Raw genomic sequence first — 23,702 nt, forward strand, 5'->3', positions numbered from 1 at the left:
TGTGTGTGTGTGTGTACTATATTTGTGTACTTGAGAGTAAAATGAGAAAAAGGCGAGAGAGACTGTGTCCCTGTGGTCCTGTGTGGCGCTCATTGGTTTGAGTCAAACAGAGAATTACACACTGACTCTTTCATCTCTGCCAGCAATGTTGTGTGTGTGTGTGTGTGTGTGTGTGTGTGTGTGTGTGTGTGTGTGTGCGCGAGGGATCTGATGTCCTGGATGTGTGTACTGTAGGTGGAGGGGCGGGGGGATTGTGCACATTGTGGATGTGTGTTTGAGTGCACATGCTTGCAGGTGTGCGTGTGTGTGCGCACGTGTGTGTTCTGTAACTGCAGCACGTGCAGCAGGGTGAAAGGATGCTCGAACCGAGGGAGGTGATATCGTTGCTGTTGTGGCAGAAACCTTGAATCTCCAAATTTCTACTTTTGTTCGTACAAGAGCGCCACTCAAAAGTAGTGAAAACAGCAGATCTACGAGCTCCCGCACCTCGGCATGATAGCTTGTAGTATTGTTTGTAAAACAATAATGGTAACGGTTTGGGATTTACAAGGTTTTCACCCAGCAGCAATGATATACTGTATGCAGGGAGGTAGAGGAGAGACAGAAAGGGCATGCATGGCTATATAGCCCCATTAAGACAATCGGCCTTGGCTACCAAAGCGGATTGCCAATATTGCTTGTTTAGCATTTTCTGTGGGTAATAGGCCTATTGATTTTCTTGGCTCCGCGCTCTCTTTTATTTACACAGAAGGACTCTTGTGCCGGGGAGTGAAATGTACCAGTGCTCGTTAAAGAGAAATTGACTCATGGACGAAGGGCTGGGGAGGGGCCGGGGTGACAACAGGGGAGGAGGAGTGTATACCGGTGGTAAAGCATGGAATTGAGCTATGATAGGACAGTTAATCAATTGCAAATTAGTGAAGCAGAGAGAGAGGGAGAGAGATGGAGAGAGGGAGGGAGGGAGAGGGAAGGCAGGCAGAGGGAAAATGTGAATGGTGACACCAGGATGTTAGCGGACAAGGTGATTCTAAATTATGGCTGCGCTTTCAACAACCCATGCTATTTCAGTGCTTATATTGAACAGTATGTTTTATTAACACATTTAGATGCATTTAACAAATTCTCACTTAAAGGACAACTTTAGTTTTTTTTTAGGTTCATGTTTTAGGTTGTTATTAGAGAAATTAAAAGATGAGTGTTAATTATTTTTCATTTGCTGCTTTCTTTCGTTTAAGGGATTTTAGCTGTTTTTGACAGGGGCATTCGAACATGGGGCTAAATATGTATTTTTTTGCCAAATTTTACAGCGATTTATTTTTTATTATTTGTCCTACTAGACCCCAAGAAATTATATTTGACCACAAAAGATCACTGGATCTACTGAATGTGTCAAACTGATATATTGAGCCTATGACACAGTGTGGCTTCCCCCCATATAGGCTACCTTCACATTCAGTAGATCCTCTGCTCTTTTGTGGCCAGATGTAATTTCTTGGGGTCTAGTAGGACTATAGTAAATAATAAAATAAGAAATCGCCATAATATTTTGTAAATAAAGATGTTCGAATGCCCCCTCCCCCCTGTCAAAAATAGCTAAATTCGCTAAAACACAAGAAAGCAGCAAATGAAAAAAAGGAATACTCATCTTTTACTTTCTCACGCACACACACACACACACACACACACACACACACACACACACACACACACACACACACACACACACACACACACACACACACTGTAACTTTCATTAGCCCTAAAAAACTAAAAACCCAAAAAGTTTGTTCCAGGGGCCACAATGGGGCACCCGTGGACTGCATTTGGCCCATATGCCACCAGTTGAATACCCCTGGCGTAGGATGTGGTTGCCTAAACGTCACGCCTGACTTAAACATGGTTGCGCAAGTGTGTTGTGCATCGGAAATGACAATCTCACAACGCACTGTGAGCTTGTTGATCTGCTAATTTCGATGTGCGACACCAACTAAATATACAGTAAATCAGACCGTAGACATTGAGGAATACTGATGGACAATCCACAGAAGCGGCAGTAGGTGTCAGGAAGCAGCTTGCTGGTTGATACAGGCTGTGTTTCTTTACGGTCTCTCTTTCTTTGTCTTGTCCTTCCTCTCTCTCTCATTCCCAATCTATCAAACTGTCTCTTTCACGGACACAAGGGAATAGAGCCTTTATACGGCAGGTCCATTAGGTGTATTGGCTGGCGGTGGAAAGCGTTGCTGATGTGGTGCTTACGCAGCTCCACAGGGGGAGATGGACATTTGATCTACTATCTGACCCGTTCTGGCACCAACAGCTCGTCCTAATCCCATTTCTTTCCCGTTAAGACTTGTTTTTAGGACCTTCTAGAACCAAATGTACCTGAGACCTGCGAAGACATGGAAACTTTCATGTGTGTGCATATATAGTGGCCAAGACACACCCCGGGGGCAAAAACACACAAAACTAGAAATGTACTCTGTTGAGGTGCCAACTTGCGCCTTGCCATACATGGCCTACTTGTGCACAAGCAGAGCACACAAGTAGGCCTACTGCTACTAACTAATTACTAATTAGTTGTCTATTACAACTGCTGTTCTAAATCCTTTAGACCCGTTACTGACCTTATACCCACCTTGAAACGTACCTTAGTTACGTCACCATCAACAGCCAATAACAACATACATACCAGCCGATCACCAAACGTACCTTAGTTACGTCATCAAGAATGGTGGTCCCTTATTGGCCGGTGGACAACACCGACCTACAGTGCGGTGGACAACACCGACATACATACTGTACATACCCAGCCAATCGCAGTAGGCTACTTGTGTGCTCTGCTTGCGCAAGTAATACAAATTTAAAGATGTATTTACGGCGAGTCTTCCATGTGGATCTTGGACGTTATGTGAACAGTCAACAGTTATGTAGCCCATGACATATCTATGACGTACGTCGTACTGTGTATAACTCCATATATGGAGTTATACACAGTACGACAAGGATGGCAAGGTTTCAGCCAGATCCGACCTCCTTTGATTTTAACTATGAAACCGCACGTAACGGACGCACGCACACACACACACACACGCACATGCACATGCACATGCACATGCACATGCACACACACAGACATATTTATAGTCCGCCCCCTAGGTGCCACATCGTTAAAAACTGACGGTGATGGATTCTGATCGTTGCAGAGAAAACCGTAAATGTCTGTTTCAAGGGATGGTGCTTTCTCTTAAAGACAGTGCAAAAGATCATTTTAATACTGGAAGCTAGAAGGTATACAGCGGCAAAGCACAGCCCATGGTCTGCAAAGAGTTGCTCAACTATAGTATGCTGCATCTTACAAAGACACTTTTAAGCTGTGCTATCAGTACCTGGTATCTTGTCTTAACAGCTCAGCACAAATGTGCTCTTTGGGAAATGAAGCACAAACGGATGGGGTCAAAGCGAGTGTCCTTGGAAGTCAAAGATATCATCTCCAGTTTTCTGCCTTGTCTCTTTTAGTGCTGTTTAGAGCCTCCTGTCTGTCCATCCACTTTCATTCTCTCTTGACTACCTCCTCTGGAAGCTCATCTTCTCCACAGCATGGATCCAATCTCATTCAACTGTGTGTAATGCTAAACACTTTTAGGTTTATTTCAACCCCCAGAGCTTAGATGCCATTTAATTCACAATCGCATCTCGGTAATAATAAACCTGTCAGCTATTTTAAGTTCTTCGCCAAACCTTTGTGGCAAAAGTGGTTTTTAAAAGCTTTCCTTGATGCCATTCACTTTCATTGTGCTGTTGTAGACTCCCTAAACATTGTTTTCCCTGATACAATGAAGATATGACATGTTGCAGACAGTGGTGCAACCACTCCATTAATGAGCTATGTGTGTGTCCCTGGGTCTGTCCCTGGCGGGGTGGCTGGGTCTGTCCGAGCACGAAAATAGCTTTTGGTTGGTTTTCACAACCAAGTGTCACTGTTGCACAGCCTAACACCTAACACCATTACAGTACAGTAGAGGGACCCCCACACGGTAACTCGCGGGCGGCTTGCCGGAACCGGGCCGGCACCCTGGTCGTGTTCCTGTGGGTCTGGAACTTCTGGGTACCGGGTTGCACCACTCACTTCACACGGGTGTTATTTTTTTGTACTATTTTTGTACTGTTATCTTTCTTATATCTGTGTATTTATAGTCTAAATGCGCACTTTAATATTCATCTGGATAATTCCTTACTCGAATGTTCCACATGAAAAATATGTATGAACTAATGATCGCTGGCTGTGTGACATTGGTTAATTGAAGGCCCTGCCCCTGCACCATATGTGTACTTAAGCCTTACTGTGTTGCCCCCTCGGGCTATGACCTGATGAAGATGTGACTGATACATCGAAACGTTTTTTTACTTGCACCCTGATAATAAAATAAGGGCTTAAACTGTCTGAGTTGCTCCAGTGCCTTCCTTCCTCCTGCAACCTGTCCTGCCTCAGACTGAGATGCACCAGACTGGCCTGCCATGGGGCTTGGGGCGCGGTTGGAACTCCCTTCTGATATGACATGTCATCTTTGTGTCAAACTTTCAACCAGCTGATGATATCAACATCATTATGAATATGTTGTAGACACCACACCATACTCTTTGGTCACATCATAAACTGTATTTTAAAGGGGGATTTGTATACTGCAGGGTTTGTAGTACAGAGAAATGCATGCATTTGAAACAGTTAAATCTAATATTGGAAATGGAGCCCTGACAAATAGCCTATTGCAAAGCAATATGTAATGTCTACAGAATTCATGCCGTTTTAACACAAATTCAACACTGTGTTTCTAGTTTCAATTCAAATGCCCAATGTGTGGCACTTCGTTCACTTTACCACAGCCAGTATGGCCCTTTGGAAATAAAAGGCCACCCCTGGTCTAAATAAATGCCATGTTACTGAGCAATGTTATTTGATTTGTAAGCATTAATACATTGATTTATCAAGTCTCTGGCCTTGCAAACACAGGTCTCCCTTGAGTGGAGTGAGACAAGGCAATGTGCTGCTAGAATACTCTCCGGCAGTCCAGTTGTGTTAACTTGTTGACTTTTAAATGCACAACCATGTGTGTGGGCACACATGTGTGTGCGTGCACATACGTGGATGTGTGTGCCTGTGTATTAGGTTGGGATTGAAGTTGCACTATACGAGCACTCCCTCTGGGACATCGAATCAGGCAATTTCCTGTTCAAACAGCGTTACATGAGGGAGAGAAGAGATAAAGAGTGAAGGGAGAGAGAGAGGGAGACTGAGGTGCATTTCTTTGAAAACAAAGCATTCAATACGGTGAAAAGATTTGGTGAATCGACACAGAAAAATAACAGACCACCTAGATCAAATACAAATCCGCCATTCTCTTTGGCTGTCACATGGGGAAACATTATTTCTCCATATCACTGCTAAAGAGAATAGATGAAACGGGTGTGTTGTGTGTTTATTTTAATGATCAATCAATCGATTGTGTTTTTGCTTCGACCAATGGAACCAATGTTTCAGTTCTTATGTTTTTAATATAAATCTCATATTGAATTATCATTCAAATCTCAGTGTTTTGCCAATTATTTGGGGGCCTACTTGCAATACCCCTTGCGGTCCACCATCACTACCGGGCGAAAACAGCAGTGTTGACTACACACCCATGGGGGCTTGTCTCTGCCATGCTATATACACATGGGTGTAAATAGCCACATTGGCTATTCCACTCCAGGTGCAAACAGCACAGTGGTTACTGACACCTGAGTGCTAATGGCATCTGCAAAATAAATTTGTATAACCGTACTGTACAATTTCCTTTAATTCATGGAAGCAATACTGGGAGGGGGTCAGAAATACAGTACATAGTTACAATGACTGAATGAATGAATGAATGAATGATTGAATGCATGAATGCATGAATGAATGAAGACTTTTCTATTGGCAATTATGGAAACATCGCATTACTATAAACCTAGTATTTCCAATGGATCCAATATTAGTCACAAGCTCTTAATACTTTTCATCATTCAATATTTATAAAGCCTAAAGTCACACTTGACCATGCACTTTCACTTTAAAAAATCTTAAAGGGAAAGTGGTCAAGTTTAAACATTTAGTGTTTAAAAAGTAGCAAAAATAGTACCGGTATTGTTGTCTAAGCAAAATATTGTAGGATATTTAGAAATCAGAGAAAGGAGCCCAGAAGGAGAGAATGTCTGCTTCAGTGTACTGCCTTCACTAGCTGAAGTAGCCAAAGAAAGACTTTATGCTTTCTTTTTCATTGTCTCTCTCTCTCTCTCTCTCTCTCTCTCTCTCTCTCTCTCTCTCTCTCTCTCTCTCTCTCTCTCTCTCTCTCTCTCTCTCACTAGCCAAATTCCAATACCCCAAATCTCGGCCACTCGCTCACTCAACACTCGATGACTCCAGCATGGCGGTGTTAGGGTTAAATTGGTGGCCTGCTGAAATATGTGCCCATCTTGTGGACTACACACAACTTACAGGATGTCTTTAATACATGGCCTAAATACCGCTAAATGTAACTCTGCTAATAAACAAACTGCAACCATTTACATTCGGACACTGACGTTATGCGATTGTCTACACGATTGTCACATAATTTCAGCAGGTCGACAATTTCACCGTAATAACACCACCATGCTGGAGTGACCGAGTGTGACTGAGCGAGTGGCCGAGATTCCGGGTACTGGAATGTGTCTTCTGTCCGTCTCTATACCGCATTGCCCGCTCTCATTTGTAAGCATAAATGTGTGTATTCCTCTGTCTGGAGCCTATCTCTTCTAGTGCGTGTCTCACTCCAGTGATCAGCCCATTTAGCTCCACCGCCTGTAGCGTTATAGAACCACATACACACACACACACACACACACACACACACACACACACACACACACACACACACACACACCACAATGACTATAAGATTAATAGTGACAACAGTAATAACCCACAGTCTACATGCTGGTACAGTAGCTGTTGTGTGTGTGTGTGTGTGTGTGTGTGTGTGTGTGTGTGTGTGTGTGTGTGTGTTACCTCAAGGCCTTTCCTCTAACCACCTCTAAGGGCTGATTCATACTCCTATTTTACCGTTGTTTCGGCGTTGTAGTGCCGAAATGATTTCGGCTCGTCAGAAGCTTTCAGTAGCACCGAAGAGACGACTTTAGGACGGTACCCGCCCCCCCGAACCTCAAATGAAGTCACATTGTAGGCTCAAATTTTATTCGGCTCTAAAATAGGAGTATGAATCGGCCCTAAGCCAGTGGTTCTCAAACAAACAAGGTTATTGGTTATTGGTAAGGTGAAAGAGTTGAATGTGTTGTTGTTGTTGTTGTTGTTGTTGTTGTTGGTGGTGAACGTGTTCTCTTTGTACACAACTCTAACTCTCTCTGTCTTTGCAGGCGGAGATCGTCAAACGGCTGAATGCCATCTGTGCCCAAATCATCCCCTTCCTCTCTCAAGAGGTAAGCAGCTATTACTGTGAGTGGAGATGATACTGTAGGTGGGAAGGAGAGGAGAAGAAATAGACCTGGATGGATGGGTGGTTGCCGTCCGTCTAATTCTTCGGTTCTGAGCAAGATATCTCAATACTACTAGCTGGATTGTCATGCAATTAGCTTCTAACACCTTTACCACCCTCTCTGTGTGCAAGAACCTCCACACAAGATATCTGAAAATCTAATGTCCGCATTCGCATTGCTATAACACTGTGTGTGCTACTCCCTGAAGAATGAACCCTATAGCCATTTGATCTCATAATGGAATAAGTAGATTCGTTGGGCCAAAACAATGTTGTGTTAATCCTTCAATTACAATACAAACATAGCACAATTCAGTACAATACAAGATATAGTAAAACATTGTGTCACCCTCTCAGAGTTAAATTAACACTGAATTGTACTGGTTATAAAGCAAAACACACTCACACATGCATATTACACAACCGCACGCACGCACGCGCACGCGCACGCACACACACACACACACACACACACACACACACACACACACACACACACACACACACACACACACACACACACACACACACACACACACACACACACACACGCCAGAACAGATTATTTTGGGCTAATCCTCCCATACCAGCTCGGGATAGGGAGATAGGTCCTGAACTTATTAAATGTATCCCGGGAACATATGCAGAAGCCAGAAGCACATGGTGTTTGAGAATTATTTTGCGTGTACTTGTGCATTCTATATGTTTATATAGTAAATTGTGAAAAGCGTGTGTAAATGACAGTGCACAGTTATATCGCATAATTATGTCTTTAGGCGTTTGCGTGCGTGCGTGTAGTGCAGTTAAATCCTTCCTCCAGAGGAGGTGAAAGTGTGCAGGGGGTGAACAGCGAGAACGGCGGCTCCAAAGCTCTCCTCCAGATTAGCCGTGGATTAGGAGGGTTTAGGGTGGATTAGGAATAATGGCATTAGACTGTGGCGCTGCTACACAGCCCTGGGATCTGCAGAGGAAAGGCCTTGTGCCTCATTGTGTTCATGTACAGCTCTGTTGTGTGTGTGTGTGTGTGTGTGTGTGTGTGTTACACGTTAGGGCTGTGAATCTATGGGTGTCCCACGATTCGATTCCGATTCTTGGGGTCACGATTCGATTCAAAATCAATCAATCAATTAAATTGTTTCGATTCAACTTCATTCTCGTCCCGAAAACGTTCAAAATCGATTCTCTATTCAAAATGATTCTCAATTCAATACATTCAGCACGATCTACTCACTCAGTTACCAGAATACATTCAAGTAAAAACTGCTGTAAAATAAATAAAATTGGTAGGCTTAGGCTAGCTGGTAGTAAAAATGCACACATGCACGTTATGCAGAAACCGTACATAATGTAGTTCACAGGTAATTTTGAACTCAATCACTTGTTTTTGTGCACAGAGACTATTACACTAAAGAGTTGCCTTGATGTAATATTAACGAGTTTCTGTCAACGAGGGTCAGCTGGATCCTCGTTGGCAGACACACCTCAGCTGTGCTGAATTGAAGACATGATAATGTATACTGTGATTTATGGTACGCTTACATTTCATATCACAAACACCTTCTGTAACCAGAAGGAGAAAAATACATCGATTTTGAATCGTTCATAATGAGAATTCCAAATGATTTTCTTTTTACATCAGTAGTGTGTCTGTGTGTGTGTGTGTGTGTGTGTGTGTGGGTGTGGGTGTGTAAAAAAGAAAAGAAAAATTGCTACAAATCTACAAACTCACATTGCACTGTAAGCTTGTAAATCGGCTATTTTTGGTACTTTCTGACCCTCTTTGCCTTCCCGGCGCCCCCTGGACCACTTGAGTTGTCTGTACCTGTGATTGGTTAGCGTGGAGCCAAGGCCGGTCAATGATTGGCTGCCAGCAATTAACTGTCGAGCCTCATGGCTGAACTCATTTTAGTTTAGCTTTGCACATATTTCCTTATTCACACATCAGTTTGAAAGCTTGATGTGAAAATCCACATTCATAAGAAACTCCTGCAGTGACAATACTGTGTGTGTGTGTGTGTGTGTGTGTGTGTGTGTGTGTGTGTGTGTGTGTGTGTGTGTGTGTGTGTGTGTGTGTGTGTGTGTGTGTGTGTGTGTGTGTGTGTGTGTGTGTGTGTGTGTGTGTGGGAGAGCGTGCGGGGGGGAACAAATAGGGACAAACACCGGAGGAGTAATGGATTAGACCCAAAATTAAACCCCTTGGGTATCCACAGGAATGTACACCCATAGAGAACATATGCATACACATGCGCACGCGCGCGCACACACACACACACACACACACACACACACACACACATATCGTGTCTGTGTTTTGTGTGCATGTACGTGTGTGAAGGTGTGGATGTGTGCCTGTAGAGGTCCATTTCCAAACCTGATAAGCTGTTTCATCTTTGGCTTTCTTTGATGTTGTGCCTCCAGGTGTTTCTCATGTCTCACCCTTTGCTGCATGAATGCCTCTCTCTCTCTCTCTCTCTCTCTCTCTCTCTCTCTCTCTCTCTCTCTCTCTCTCTCTCTCTCTCTCTCTCCTTTGGTTGACATCACCTTGGTTTTCGCATGTGGTCAGCCCCTCCTCTCCCACCAATTTTCTTTGTCTCTGTATCTGTGTTTTTACGTCTGTATAGCTTTATATGTGTGTGCATGTATTTCAAGTGTTCCTAGCCCAAAAATAGATCTACAAGCATGTTGATGGGCTATTTTTGTTTTGCACGACACCGGAGTGTGACGGAGTATAACTTAAGATTTAAGGTGGTTCCACACTGGTGCGTTCTTTCACTGCGTTTTGCGGATCCGAAAGTAGTAGGCTATCACTATAGCTGTCAGCCTGTCACCATCACCCCACTAGACAGTAGAAAGTAGTAGGCTATCACTATAGCTGTCAGCCTGTCACCAACACCCCACTAGACAGTAGAAAGTAGTAGGCTATCAATATAGCTGTCAGCCTGTCACCATCACCCCACTAGACAGTAGAAATTAGTAGGCTATCAATATAGCTGTCAGCCTGTCACCATCACCCCACTAGACAGTAGAAAGTAGTGGACTATCACTATAGCTGTCAGCCTGTCACCAACACCCCACTGTACAGTAGAAAGTAGTGGACTATCACTATAGCTGTCAGCCTGTCACCAACACTGCATACTGTTCAGTAGAAAGTAGTAGGCTATCACTATAGCTGTCAGCCTGTTACCAACACCACACTGTACAGTAGAAAGTAGTAGACTATCACTATAGCTGTTAGCCTGTTACCAACACCACACTGTACAGTAGAAAGTAGTAGACTATCACTATAGCTGTTAGCCTGTCACCAATACCCCACTGTATAGTAGAAAGTAGTAGGCTATCACTATAGCTGTCAGCCTGTCACCAACACCACACTGTACAGTAGAAAGTAGTAGACTATCACTATAGCTGTCAGCCTGTCACCAACACCACACTGTACAGTAGAAAGTAGTAGACTATCACTATAGCTGTCAGCCTGTCACCAACACCACACTGTACAGTAGAAAGTAGTAGACTATCACTATAGCTGTCAGCCTGTCACCAACACCACACTGTACAGTAGAAAGTAGTAGACTATCACTATAGCTGTCAGCCTGTCACCAACACCACACTGTACAGTAGAAAGTAGTAGACTATCACTATAGCTGTCAGCCTGTCACCAACACCACACTGTACAGTAGAAAGTAGTAGACTATCACTATAGCTGTCAGCCTGTCACCAACACCCCACTAGACAGTAGAAAGTAGTAGGCTATCACTATAGCTGTCAGCCTGTCACCAACACCCCACTAGAAAACTGATAAAATCATCCCCGGTCCGGAAAAAACTTTTTACGGACGAAATATTCCGCAGCAGTGTGCAAACGTGATTGACATAAAGTGAGGTCGATTTCTTTTCACGTCCTCCAAAATGCGCTCCGATATTCGGCCGAGAAATACATCGGTGTGCAACCACCTTAACAGTCTTCCTTTCTTTCTGTTTGATCTGATACTCCTTTAAAATGCACAGTTAATTGGAAATGAAGATGTGAAACAGGCTCTTTTGCTCCACATGAACATGGCAATGTCATTGTCTAAGGTCAGACAAGAGAAAGAAATGAATAGCAATATTTTAATTGAGAATTTGCATATTCCTTTCTTTTTAACGTTTATAGCAGGTATAGAGGGTATGCGCGTGACATCATCATCATACCCGGAAGTTATGCGGGAAACGCCTACCGAGTGGCAAAAAAAACTACTTAATGGACTTGACAGTCCATACATCCAAACAGAAAAGTCCTATCTGATTGCATGAAATGTTTTTAAACAAGATTAAACTCACTTTGACCCTCGATTTGCCACTCGATCTGCCATTCACTTTATGCATGCACATACCCTCTATTGGGTCACGCACAGTGGAAACTGGGGGGATTCAGACACTCGACTGCTGCTCGCTTCCGCGGCAGTGCGTTGGTCCGACATGCGTTGCGTCATATTGCGGTTAGAGTTATAGGTTTAGGGTTTGGGGGAGATTGTCGGACTGATGCCGCCGAGAAACACTACCGTCTGCTGCTCTCTCTCGTCAAGAATAATAATGTATGCAAATAGCATACATCAAAGTTGCTGTTGTGACTTTAGATATTGTGACTTATGACTTGCATGAGAGTGGGAGAGGTGCTGGAGTTAGCAGACAGTTTGTCCAAAAGCGTTTTGACTACTTTCCATTGGTTCAATATTTTCTAAACAACACACAGACGTAGGGACAGGGTGTTCAATAGCACTGATATGCTAATGATGGGCAAAATCTAAAAAAAAATGTTTAGGAGGCTTCCTCCCGACAGCAATGATATACAAAACATAAAACAAAAGAAAACGAAACTAAAATATTGGAACGCAGAGTATGAAAATACTTTCAGAATGTACAAACTCGTATAAAACATGACATTGACATCAATTTGATCCACTGGAAATGTTTTGCTCTGTAACTCTTTCTCCTAGCATCAGCAGCAGGTGGTGCAGGCAGTTGAGAGGGCCAAACAGGTCACCATGGCTGAACTCAATGCCATCATTGGGGTGGGTGTAACACATGCACGCACACACACAAGCATGCATGCACGCACGCTCGCCCACACACACACACACACACACGCACACACACACACACACACACACACACACACACACACACACACACACACACACACACACACACACACTGTGTGTATATCATTGTATATCATTCAAATGTAAGCATGCACGAGCGCTCACATACACACCTATACAACTAATGTCCTTACTCCTTAGTAGCCCATCTTGCTTAGAGCAGAGACACACAAACGTGTACAGAACCTCAAAGTGCACCGTAAAAAAAAAAGAAGGGTTCATTCTGAAAAACCTCCTAAATTAGATCTGTATTTATCTGCTTTTCTTGTGTTTACATACGTATGTGCATGTGTTTTTGTGTGTTTTTGTGTGTGCCTGCGTGTGTGTGTGTGTGTGTGTGTGTGTGTTCAGCAGCAGCAGCTCCAGGCCCAGCATCTGTCCCACGGCCATGCCCTCCCCGTGCCCCTCACCCCCCACCCGGCGGGGCTCCAGCCGTCCCTGGGCCCCGGGGCCAGCACCGCCAGCCTCCTGGCCCTGTCCTCGGCCCTGGGTCACCAGCTGCCACTCAAAGAGGACAGGAAGCACCACGACGGCAGCAACGACCACCAGAGAGGTACAGTAAAGGCCTATATACCCGCTTTCGTTCATCTCCGAGAGAGTCCACAAATGTACATTAGAGTCATAAATGAGCACGTGACGAATCACTCGACTCACGATGCGATTGGAATCACGATTCTAATGTTCACGAAGACACAAAACACTTCTGCAGCATGCCAGAAATGTGCTGGGGTCTGAAAGAACGGCGTGGTCTAAAAAAGACCATGCCATGACAAGAAAAGTCATTTAATTTGAACAAAACACATAAAAAAAAATCACAGAGACCTGATTAAGGCAACTCTTGACGAAACTGTGTGCGTGCGTGCGTGCGTGCGTGCGTGCGTGTGTGTGTGTCAGATGTTTTGTACACACCCATTTGGCTGAAAGATGGAGCAGTAGAGCAGTAGCCTCCGCTGTCATTGTGTGAATGTCAAAATGAGTGAATGTAACGCACGTTGTAAAGTGTCTTGGATAAAGGCGCTATAGAAAAGCAGACCATTTACCATTTCATTTTTAATTAAGAATATATAATTTAAACCGACAAATGAATGGTTAATATTCTTCCACATGTTGCTGCATGCAACTGGCAAACGTGAGGGGTTTTATGGGGCAATACTAATAATAGTATTTATTTATCAGGCCTAATGCCTGAGAGTATAAAGCATCAAACACCACACCACATATCCACACACAGGACATGGAGGACATTGTCTTGAGTGATCCCAATCTAAAAGTAGAGTCTAAGTCTATATTGGTCAGTCAAAGTAATGTGACTGGTCAATTGTCTTTATTCAGACCGCAGCCATCTTGCCAGCAAGGCGCTACCTAGGTGCTACTTCCCATGGACAGCCCATTCATCCAAACAGAAAAGTCCTATCTAATTATATTAAACAACGTCAAACTCACCAACATTACAGCTGTAGGGAAAGCTTGAATTATCCTCTTTCAATTTGTGAAGTGTTTGTTTCATAAAAATCCACCGTAGACATGTTATGAGCTACTAGATATGATTATAGATTGACACAAAGGTAGACAGGAACGCCCACAAAAGTCACATCCGGTTTTTGCCTGGGTCTTCCCCATAGAGTTATAATAGCGTACGATCCTTTGGATCACTTTCAGAGCCATTTGTTGGATGAAGAATCCATCAGAAGGACATCTGGAACACAATCGTTCAGTCGCCCTCGGAAAGTTTACTTATTATTAAGTATACGAGACGATTTAGCCATGGCTCACATGGCGCTGGTCTGTCATGGCGGAACTTCAACCTGTTTTACGCACTTTTCCCATTTAGAACGTTAACGTCTATATACATGTTCAGATTTTTGTTTCCGTTTTTATGTTACAAAGTGGACCACAACAAGCGAAGGCTTTTTTGTGTCTAAGTCATTTGGCGTTTTTTTTAAAATGTCATTTTCTGTAATTTTCTTAAACTGCCAATAAAGTATTCTATCTATCTATCTATCTATCTATCTATCTATCTAGATTTCAAATCTTGCCCTAGAGCCACGGATGTTACAATCCTCCTCGGGCGGGTAGAAGTACCCGTATCTTCTGCATTGTTCAATAAAAAGCGTTTTAATCCTATCTGTGGCCATTTTATCAGTTATAATGCACCAACTGATAGGGGCGCATAGTTGAAAGCGCATGGCCAAAAACTGATTAAACGTTGCTTTTTATTGAAGAATACGGAAGATACCGGTACTTAAACCCGCCCTAGCAGAATTGTAACATCCATGGCCCTGGGGTGAGCACTTTACATTTGTAATCTGAACGTAAGCCCTACGGACTGTAAATGGAGAATGTGTGTGGCTACCATGAGCTCACAGTGCGTTGCGACGCGTTATGAGTTTGTAGATTTTTGGTTCATGCTGGACCTGGGGTTCAACTTTTGGTGGTTTATAGTCAGAGTATCCTTATCTCTTTATACTTTATTGCATGCATCAATTTGCACAAGCATAAGCACCACCGAAATCAGAGATGCCTCTCCATCTCCCTCTCCCTCCCTCTGTAGTGAATTCTAAGTCGTTTAGAGACAGTTGGAACAGTTGGAACTTTGTTTGGCAAGTGGCTCCACCCCCAGCTATATTGACGCCCCTGATGACACAAGTCTGTGTGAATGTATTTTCGAAGTATCAGAGTATGCATGGAAGCGCTCGTTATCAGTAAAGCAACCTCCTGCCTCCTGTGCAAATTCAAAACAGGTGGTACGTGTGGGCCGTTGAGTGATATTCAACGAGCGCTTCCAAACTCCCAACAGGAAGTAGCTCATAAGATGTCTACGGTGGATTTTTGAGTGGTGCAACCACTCCTACAACCAGCAATGTCCGTTTGTATCGTCGTGTATCAGTCATGAGCACGAGTATGTTACTTAATAATACCAGTAGGGGGCGCCAGAAACAGAGAGAGCGGTAGTGCTACGTGCTTGCTGCCTGCTAATGAGAGAGAGAGAGAGAGAGAGAGAGAGAGAGAGAGGAGGGTGGGGGGAGAGAGGGGAGTTGCACCACTCGGTTCACACAGGTGTGATTTTTATGAAACAAACACTTTGCAGATAGAAAGAGGATAATTCAAGCTTTCCCTACAGCTGCAATGTTGGTCATTTTGTTGTTTAATATAATTAGAGTGGACTTTTCTGTTTGGATGAATGGGCTGTCTATGAGTAAGTAGCACCTATAGCACCTTCCTGGCAAGACAATAGGCTGTACTGTGAGACACTAGTGGCGAGTCCTCCGCATCAATATCAACAAAAAACTAAAGTCTTAGTTCATACTGTGCCTACTGTATGTATCATATCGCACTGTGAATCAACATTCAAATCTAATTGGCCTGGCATGGTGTGTGTGCGTGCGTGCGTGCGTGTGTGGGGCTGCCTTTCCTTTCTCCATTTTTTGGACACAAGAGTCTCTAATTCGTCTTTGAGACAACTTTAAGCTCAAGCAGCTAATTACTTGAGTGTGTATATGTGTGTGTAAGACGGAGAGAGTGAGTGCGTATCCGTGTGTGTGCGTATCCGTGTGTGTGTGTGTGTGTGTGTGTGTGTGTGTGTGTGTGTGTGTGCACGTGCATGTGTTTGTGTGTGTGTGTATGTGTGTGTGTGTGTGTGTGTGTGTGCTGCACTGCTGCCTTTTCTTTTCTCTTTTTTGTACACAAGTGTCTCTAATTCATCCCTGAGCCAACTTTAAGCTCAAGCAGCTAATTACTTGAGGGAAAACTGTGTGTGTGTGTGTGTGTGTGTGTGTGTGTGTGTGTGTGTGTGTGTGTGTGTGTGTGTGTGTGTGTGTGTGTGTGTGTGTGTGTGTGTGTGTGTGTGTGTGTGTGTGTGTGTGTGTGTGTGTGTGTGTGTGTGTGTGTGTGTGTGTGTGTGTGTGTGTGTGTGTGTGTGCGCGCGTGTGCGTGTGCATCCTTAATTAGGCTTTTAACAGTGCACCAGAGCAGTTAACCTTGCACTGTGGCTCTAGCAAAGCTAACAGCTGCTACCTCGGGTAATAGCTATCCCCATTAGACAAGACAATCAATAGCAATGCAATCCCATCATTAGCTCTGTTCCTGTGTGTGTGTGTGTGTGTGTGTGTGTGTGTGTGTGTGTGTGTGTGTGCGCGCATGCTCGCGTGCGTGTTTGTGCGTAGTTTCGTTTTTTTTGTAGATGTGTGTTATGAGACGTATGTAAAGTTACAGTACGTTTGCATACTTTTTATTTGGGTAAAGTTATTTTCTCTCTCTTTCTCTCCCTCCAACCACCCCGCCCCTTCTTTTCTCTTCTCTTTTCTCTTTCATCCTTCATCCTCCTCAGACAGAGACTCAGTCAAGGTAAGTCTCTTCTTTGACCTCTGACCTTTATCTGAATTGGCTGAATTGCCAGCATTTCACTTAGGACGTTTTTCTTTACTCATAATGAAACATAACTCATAATGGCTGTAATGTGCTGTTTTATTTGAGAGCATAATGGCTGGCAGATCCAGCCATGGAAGACAAATACCTCTCCGCTGTCTCCATGCAAAACAAACATCTGACTGGACTGTATTCATGCTACAAAAAAAGATAAAGGAATTCCATTTCATTTATCAGACAATAATCCTGTAGTCCCCCAACACCCTCTCAACGCGCTCATTCCAACCATTCGTTGTGATGTCCCCGCTCCCCTCACACAAACGCATGGCGGTCCGTGTCATCAAAAACAGCAGGCATCTGTCAGAACTCCAGATATCAGGGTTCAACAACCACCTCTCCACCCAACCGGTCGGCGCAGCCGAGCCAAGGTTCTGCTTTAGGTCTCTTCCTGTTAAAGAGGAGCTTTTCTTTGCGCCAATTGCCAAGTAGATCACGGATGCCCACTTCTGGCCACTGCAGAAGCCTGCATTAGCCGGGGCTCCTGGTCACTGGGATACCAGCGTCCCTGCGCTGCTGCTCACTTCCAGCACCCGAAGTAGCTCGCTGTAACATCTGACACCGGGATGCTAGCGCCTGCTTTTAGCCCACTTTCAGAGAGACACACTCCCAATTTCCATCATCCTAAGGTAATGGTTTAATGGTAATCGGAACAACTACAACTACTTTTTATCTGAAGCTGCAGCCTGTCTTCAGCAATTCAGCGTTGAGACCTACTGGGACACATTAGATAATCAAATCTACCACCACACTCTAAGCAACACCTAGCCACAACTTCCTCCTCCTGCACTAAATGGCAACCTCAACTTCCCCCTATCAAGGGTGAGTCTTTATCTCTCATTTGCTTCCAATTGTCTCTTCCGTCCCATTGCTCTTGAATTCCATCTCTCTGCGCAGCCAAAGCCGTGCAGAGCTCCATCTTTAGGCTCAACATTCTCACCAACCGGGAATGGAATCACCTTTTTCTAAGATCAGCCAACTCTCCCACACGACATCAGGCTATTACTTGCCTCTACTTTTTTTTACAATGGAAGATGGTTCAAACAGAATGGCCGCTGGAGCTCGCAAGTGAATGCCAAGTCACTTTCTCCTCTCACTCATAATGTACCCCATAGTATCTATGTCAAGACTCAAGAGTCTTCCCACATCTTCACAACCTCCCTTTTACCAGACTGGTGTCCGTTTGCATCCATAACATCCATTCTGGATACAGCATTTGTCTAGCCTGGATCCAGCCCAAAGACCCCGCCCACTCTCTGAGTGGACTCGTGTTGCTCAAACCTTTGCCATGACTGTTGAATTCCAGTGTTACTTCTCAGATGTCACCGTATTCTGATCAAACTAAAACCAATCAAACCGATCAGCTTATGCCCATCTTTTTCTCCATGCAAACCAATTCCGGTGACCCTATTGGTTCACCAACCTCTGTGCACGCCTCCTCTTCCTTCTGCTTTTTGGGGGTTGACCATGCCCGGGTGCTATAGCAAACTCCATGTGAAGCTTCCCCATAATAGAAGAACTATACAAGCAAAGTCTTGCACACACACTGATTTAATTATTTTTCACAATAAATTGTTTATTGAGGATGTGGCCCTTGCTATAGTGCACTAAGAGTTACGCCTGATTTAAGTACTCTGTAGTGTACTCCCCTGCCGATAAAAACAAGCCAACAAGTTTTGTAATGACGTTTTAAATTAAGCTTTAGTTTTATCCCAGTGTGCATTTTCATTAATCCATTAGTAAAAACCTGCAGTCCCCACTATACTGTTCAGGAAAATTATGCTGCGTGAAAATGACAGTATTCCGGAAATAGAGAGAGAGATGAACAGACTGAATGAGAAACTAAAATATTATAACACTCGGGCACACGGCTGATTGGTGACGGAAAGGAAAGGGAGGCAGCAGCGTGATAGGCAAACGTTTAATTCAGCGTTTGTGGTAATTAGTCCCTTAAGCAGAGCTTTTCTCCCAAGGCAAATATTCGGTTTGTTGAATGCTCAATGAAGAGATTAGCATCCTTTTAAACCACCAGCCTACAGTAGCTTGTACTGCTGGGTCTATCACATGCGCACACAGCACGCACGCACACACACGCACACACACGCACACACACACACACACACACACACACACGCACATGTATAGTGTGGTGGGTTGTCTTCGCTTGTGCTGTCGAGAAGGGGGAGGCAGAAGAAATGTTTAATCTGATGCCTCCTGCCCCCATGTAGTCATATCCTCCTCCACACACACACACACACACACACACACACACCTCTGAGGTTGTAGGCAGGATGGGAACGATTAGCTGTGTGTGTGTGTGTGTGTGTGTGTGTGTGTGATGTGTGTGTGATGTGTGTGTGTGTGTGTGTGTGTGTGTGTGTGTGTGTGTGTGTGTGTGTGTGTGTGTGTGTGTGTGTGTGTGTGTGTGTGTGCGTGTGTCACGCTTGTGCACGTGTGTGTGTGTGTGTGTGTGTGTGTGATAGTCAGAAATCAGAGGTAGGGCTAGAGAGATCAAAATGATGAATGTCTTTCATTAGTCCACTGCATGCACACACACACACGCACACACACACACACACACACACACACACGCACACACACACACACACACACACACACACACACACACACACACACACACAGTGCTCTTTGACATGGCGGCCAACAGTCACTCTCCATAGAACCAATAAGCCCCTCGTCTGTGGTCTCCAGTTGCCTTGGCAACAGTCCACAGGGTACAGCGTGTGTGAATTGCATGAACATCTGTGACTTAATGTCCTTGGCTTTAGCACCTCACACTGACAAAGGTGTGTGGGTGTGTGCATGCACGCTTATGATTGCCGCTCGTACCGCAAGGCAGTGATGCCGTGTCAGTGTGCTCCGAGGACTGGAGCACACTGTTCGTCGACGACAGAGCCATTGTTGGTAGTAATTGTTATTTGCTTTATTGATCATGCTTTCTTCTTTCCCTCCAAAAAACATGTGAAAGCTGGCGTCAGTATTCGAACTAACGGCAACCTTTCACAAAGACGTGAAGATTTTGAACTAGGCCTTTGTCAGTCTTCACCTGTTGAAAATAAGGACACTTTGGCCATATTCATCCATCTTGCATTTACTGTTTGTTGATAGGATAGTGCTCTTTTAAATGTGTGCGTTCACACGGACTGGCGTTTGCACTTTGCACTCCTACTGTATATTGACTAAAGAATCACTTACAAATAGAGACAAATGCACGAGGTGGGCGGCTAAGGCAACGGATTAGCCTAGCTACCAATCATTCAAACTTGGAGCCTCTGGGTATACACAAGGATCAGCAAGCCTATGTGTACACAGTGTGTGTGTGTGTGTGTGTGTGTGTGTGTGTGTGTGTGTGTGTGTGTGTGTGTGTGTGTGTGTGTGTGTGTGTGTGTGTGTGTGTGTGTGTGTGTGTGTGTGTGTGTGTGTGTGTGTGTGTGTGTGTGTGTGTGTGTGTGTGTGTGTGTGTGTGTGTGTGTGTGTGTGCGTGCGAGAGGAGATAGGAAGGCTAACTACAGGAGACATTCTTCTTCTCTTTTTTTCCTCCCCCTTGTCTCTGAGGATATTTAGAGATAATCTGATTGGCTATCCTGGAAGTAACTGTGGTAATGACTACTAACAGCCAAGGCAGGAGGCCGTGCGCTGTGGGCTCTGGGTCCAGGGATGAAAGAGGAGAGATGGGGAGGAGGGGTGGAAGGCAGGGAGGGGAAGGGATGAGTGTAAAAATCACATACTCTGAATCCTTTAAGGACATACACACACGCGCGCGTGCGCGCACACACACACACACACACACACACACACACACACACACACACACACACACACACACAGCTTCTATTGCCAGCAGCGCTTTCATTTGTCTCAACAGTAAAATTAATTTACCTTGATGTTATTGAAAGAGCTAATTTGCACGCTAATTAACCTAATCAGTCTGGAGAGGGAGAGATAGTGCTGTGTGTGTGTGTGTGTGTGTGTGTGTGTGTGTGTGTGTGTGTGTGTGTGTGTGTGTGTGTGTGTGTGTGTGTGTGCGCGCGTTGCGGGAGTGTGCGTGTGTGTACCTGTGAGTGTGCGTGTACCTGTGAGTGTTTTTTTGTGTTTGTGTGAAAATAGAGAGATGAAGAGAGAAAAAGATAAAAGAGGTAGTATCAACCTGGACATGCTCTGCACTCACCTCTGGACACACACTGGCACCTCTACACTGCACACATGCAATATCGAAATGTAAACAAGTTCACGTGCACTTTCTTCATCCCAGTCTGCCCTCCGCCACCCTTCTCTTTCAGACGTGCGCACGCTCACACACGCACGCATAGCGCCTTTGTCATCAACACTTTCAGCACGGCAAAGGGCAGTGGAAAGGTTGCAGGCGTGAGTTAGTGGAAAGGTCGAGTGAAAGGTCCCGCTTTATTTTCTGTCCTTCTTGCTGTCCATCTGCAGGCTGAAGAGGAGCTCGGGCTTTCCATAAGAGACAGAGAGAAGAAAGAGAGAGATTCTTAGCGTCTCAAAGACGCTAAGAATCCTTGTGCATTGTGCATATTGCACAAGGCTTAATAAAGTCAGATAACATGAAAACACATCACTGGCCCACAAAATAATTTCAGAGTATGAACCAATGCAGTGATGTAAAGCTACACAGCTGTACTAGACTGTACTGAACAGTATGTTAACAGCTTGATTCCTATATACTGTACTTCATTGACCAGGGTCCTCCCAGGGTCTTGGCCCCTTCTTTTACTCTCTCTCTACACCAGGGGTTCTCAACCTTTTTGGCCGGGGTCCCCCAGAAATGCTTTGGCCATGTCTCGGGACCCCCGCCCCGCCCCCTCCCGACCCCCAATATAAGTTGACTGCTACAATAATCTTAATAATAGAGACAATACACCATAAATAAACACTGAAACCAGATATAATCATTAGGGAAGGTGTATGCATGTACATGCATACACCTTGTGTACCACCTATGTGTACTATATGTAAACTATTCATTTCCATTTCCCAGCCATTCCGTTTTTTTATTATTTGGGGACCCCCCAAAATAATTTGGTGTCCCCCCCGAGGGGCCGCGACCCACGCGTTGAGAACCCCTGCTCTACACCTCTTTGCTGAGAATAGCAGATCTACTAACTCGATCAATGCTGTACTTCCAGGTATTCGTTAAGTCACTGACTGAGGACATAACATGCTCAGTAGGCCTAGTGTCCTTTTATGCGTCCATGTCAAGAATTAAACTACCTCAATATGCAAGCCCGTGAGTCGAGCCATTGGACCCAAGGGCTGGAAATCTTTGTTTCAAAAAGGCCTGGGGTCTTGCAATAGAGAATAGACAATGGCTGGGTTTCCCCAAATGGGATATACATAGTGAGTACGCATGTGGTTCTTCTCAACAACACTCCCTTTCACTGTGAACATAGATATTCAGTGAATATTTCTCTTTTGAGACCCAAAAGAAAAATGTTATGCCTCTCAAACTAGTTCTAGGACTTCTTAAACGTCAAACAGATTCTTGTCAAATGATGTGTGGTGTACACAATTGACCTTTGAATTGTGGTATTATATGTTACATTGCTCACAAAAAAAGAGGACACAAATAGTAATTAAAATCCTATTGAAATCGCATGATCTTTATGTGATAAACCATTATGTGGTAAGCCATTGTCATTTGAAATGCCATTTTCTTAGAGCCATTAATTTTGCTTGAGTGGGGTCAGATTTCGGTTAAAAATGCAGTTGGACCTGCACAAACAGAAGTGGCCGTTTGGAATACTTTTTTTTTGTTTTGCAAATGTCACTAATTTGTTTTTCACATTTCGCATGAGTGGAAAATGCCTAATGCTTAACTTTGATGATGAGTGAGGCAAATATATATAAAGTGCACTTAGCCATGTTTTGCCCAATTACTGTAGGTTAGGTTAGGTTTTCAAACCTTTTGTGCCCCAGGCACACCAGTGGGCAAGTACTTAAAATACCAAAAGTAAACAGTGAAAATTGCCGATTTATGTATGTTCATGTAGTGAGCTTGTAGATCACGTATATTTTCAGTATTTCTGACATAATTTATTTTGTCTATAATCACATTTTATTAAGAATATCTTTTACATTATCGATTTTCGATTAATTTCCATAATCAATTAAAACGATTAGTTCAATTTAGAGATGCACGGTATTAAAATGATGACCGGGCAGCCGGTTATTTGCAGGGTCATATCGACTGATACTGATTTGATATATTGCATTATTATCTAATTTAACAAGGCTTAAGTTGGTCACGTGCCAAAAGCGGTGGACAGAAACTGTGGACATTATGCTGTTGCCCCAACACGGGCAGAAACAAGGCCTTTTAACCAGGCTACTTACACACACTACAACTCGCTTACAATTCGCAAACCTGGCAACACTGCTCTGTGTTCTCATAGGCCCACCAGCCCCGCCCCCACACTCCTTTTCAGTCTCACAATCAGCCATCTTGCTTTTTAGGGCCCTCGCAGGATAACAGAAAGAAGGAAGGGGAGAAATTAGTGCTTATCCCTTCTAAATCCCTGTATTTACAAAATAAAACACTCAGCGCATCCCTTAGT

The 23,702-nt window shown here is 44.1% G+C and overlaps 1 protein-coding gene across 11 annotated transcripts in view; it reads left to right on the plus strand.

Annotated features, from left to right (window-relative positions):
• Positions 1-23,702, plus strand: part of LOC308317340 (transducin-like enhancer protein 4) — a 42,513-nt gene that overhangs the window by 3,808 nt on the left and 15,003 nt on the right. For 3 of the 11 annotated variants that reach the window (XM_080766270.1, XM_080766274.1, XM_080766280.1), the window contains exons 5-8: positions 7,432-7,494; positions 12,523-12,597; positions 13,042-13,240; positions 17,015-17,031. In XM_080766270.1, the coding sequence (XP_080622396.1) occupies positions 7,432-7,494; positions 12,523-12,597; positions 13,042-13,240; positions 17,015-17,031 (354 nt within the window). Of the gene's footprint in view, positions 1-7,431; positions 7,495-12,522; positions 12,604-13,038; positions 13,241-17,014; positions 17,032-23,702 lie in introns of all 11 variants that reach the window. The other 8 variants (XM_080766279.1, XM_080766271.1, XM_080766272.1 and 5 more) reach the window with 6 other exon arrangements.

Source organism: Protomyctophum bolini, assembly GCF_963924005.1.
Source record: "Protomyctophum bolini genome assembly, chromosome: 6".
Classification (NCBI taxonomy): Eukaryota; Metazoa; Chordata; class Actinopteri; order Myctophiformes; family Myctophidae; genus Protomyctophum; species Protomyctophum bolini.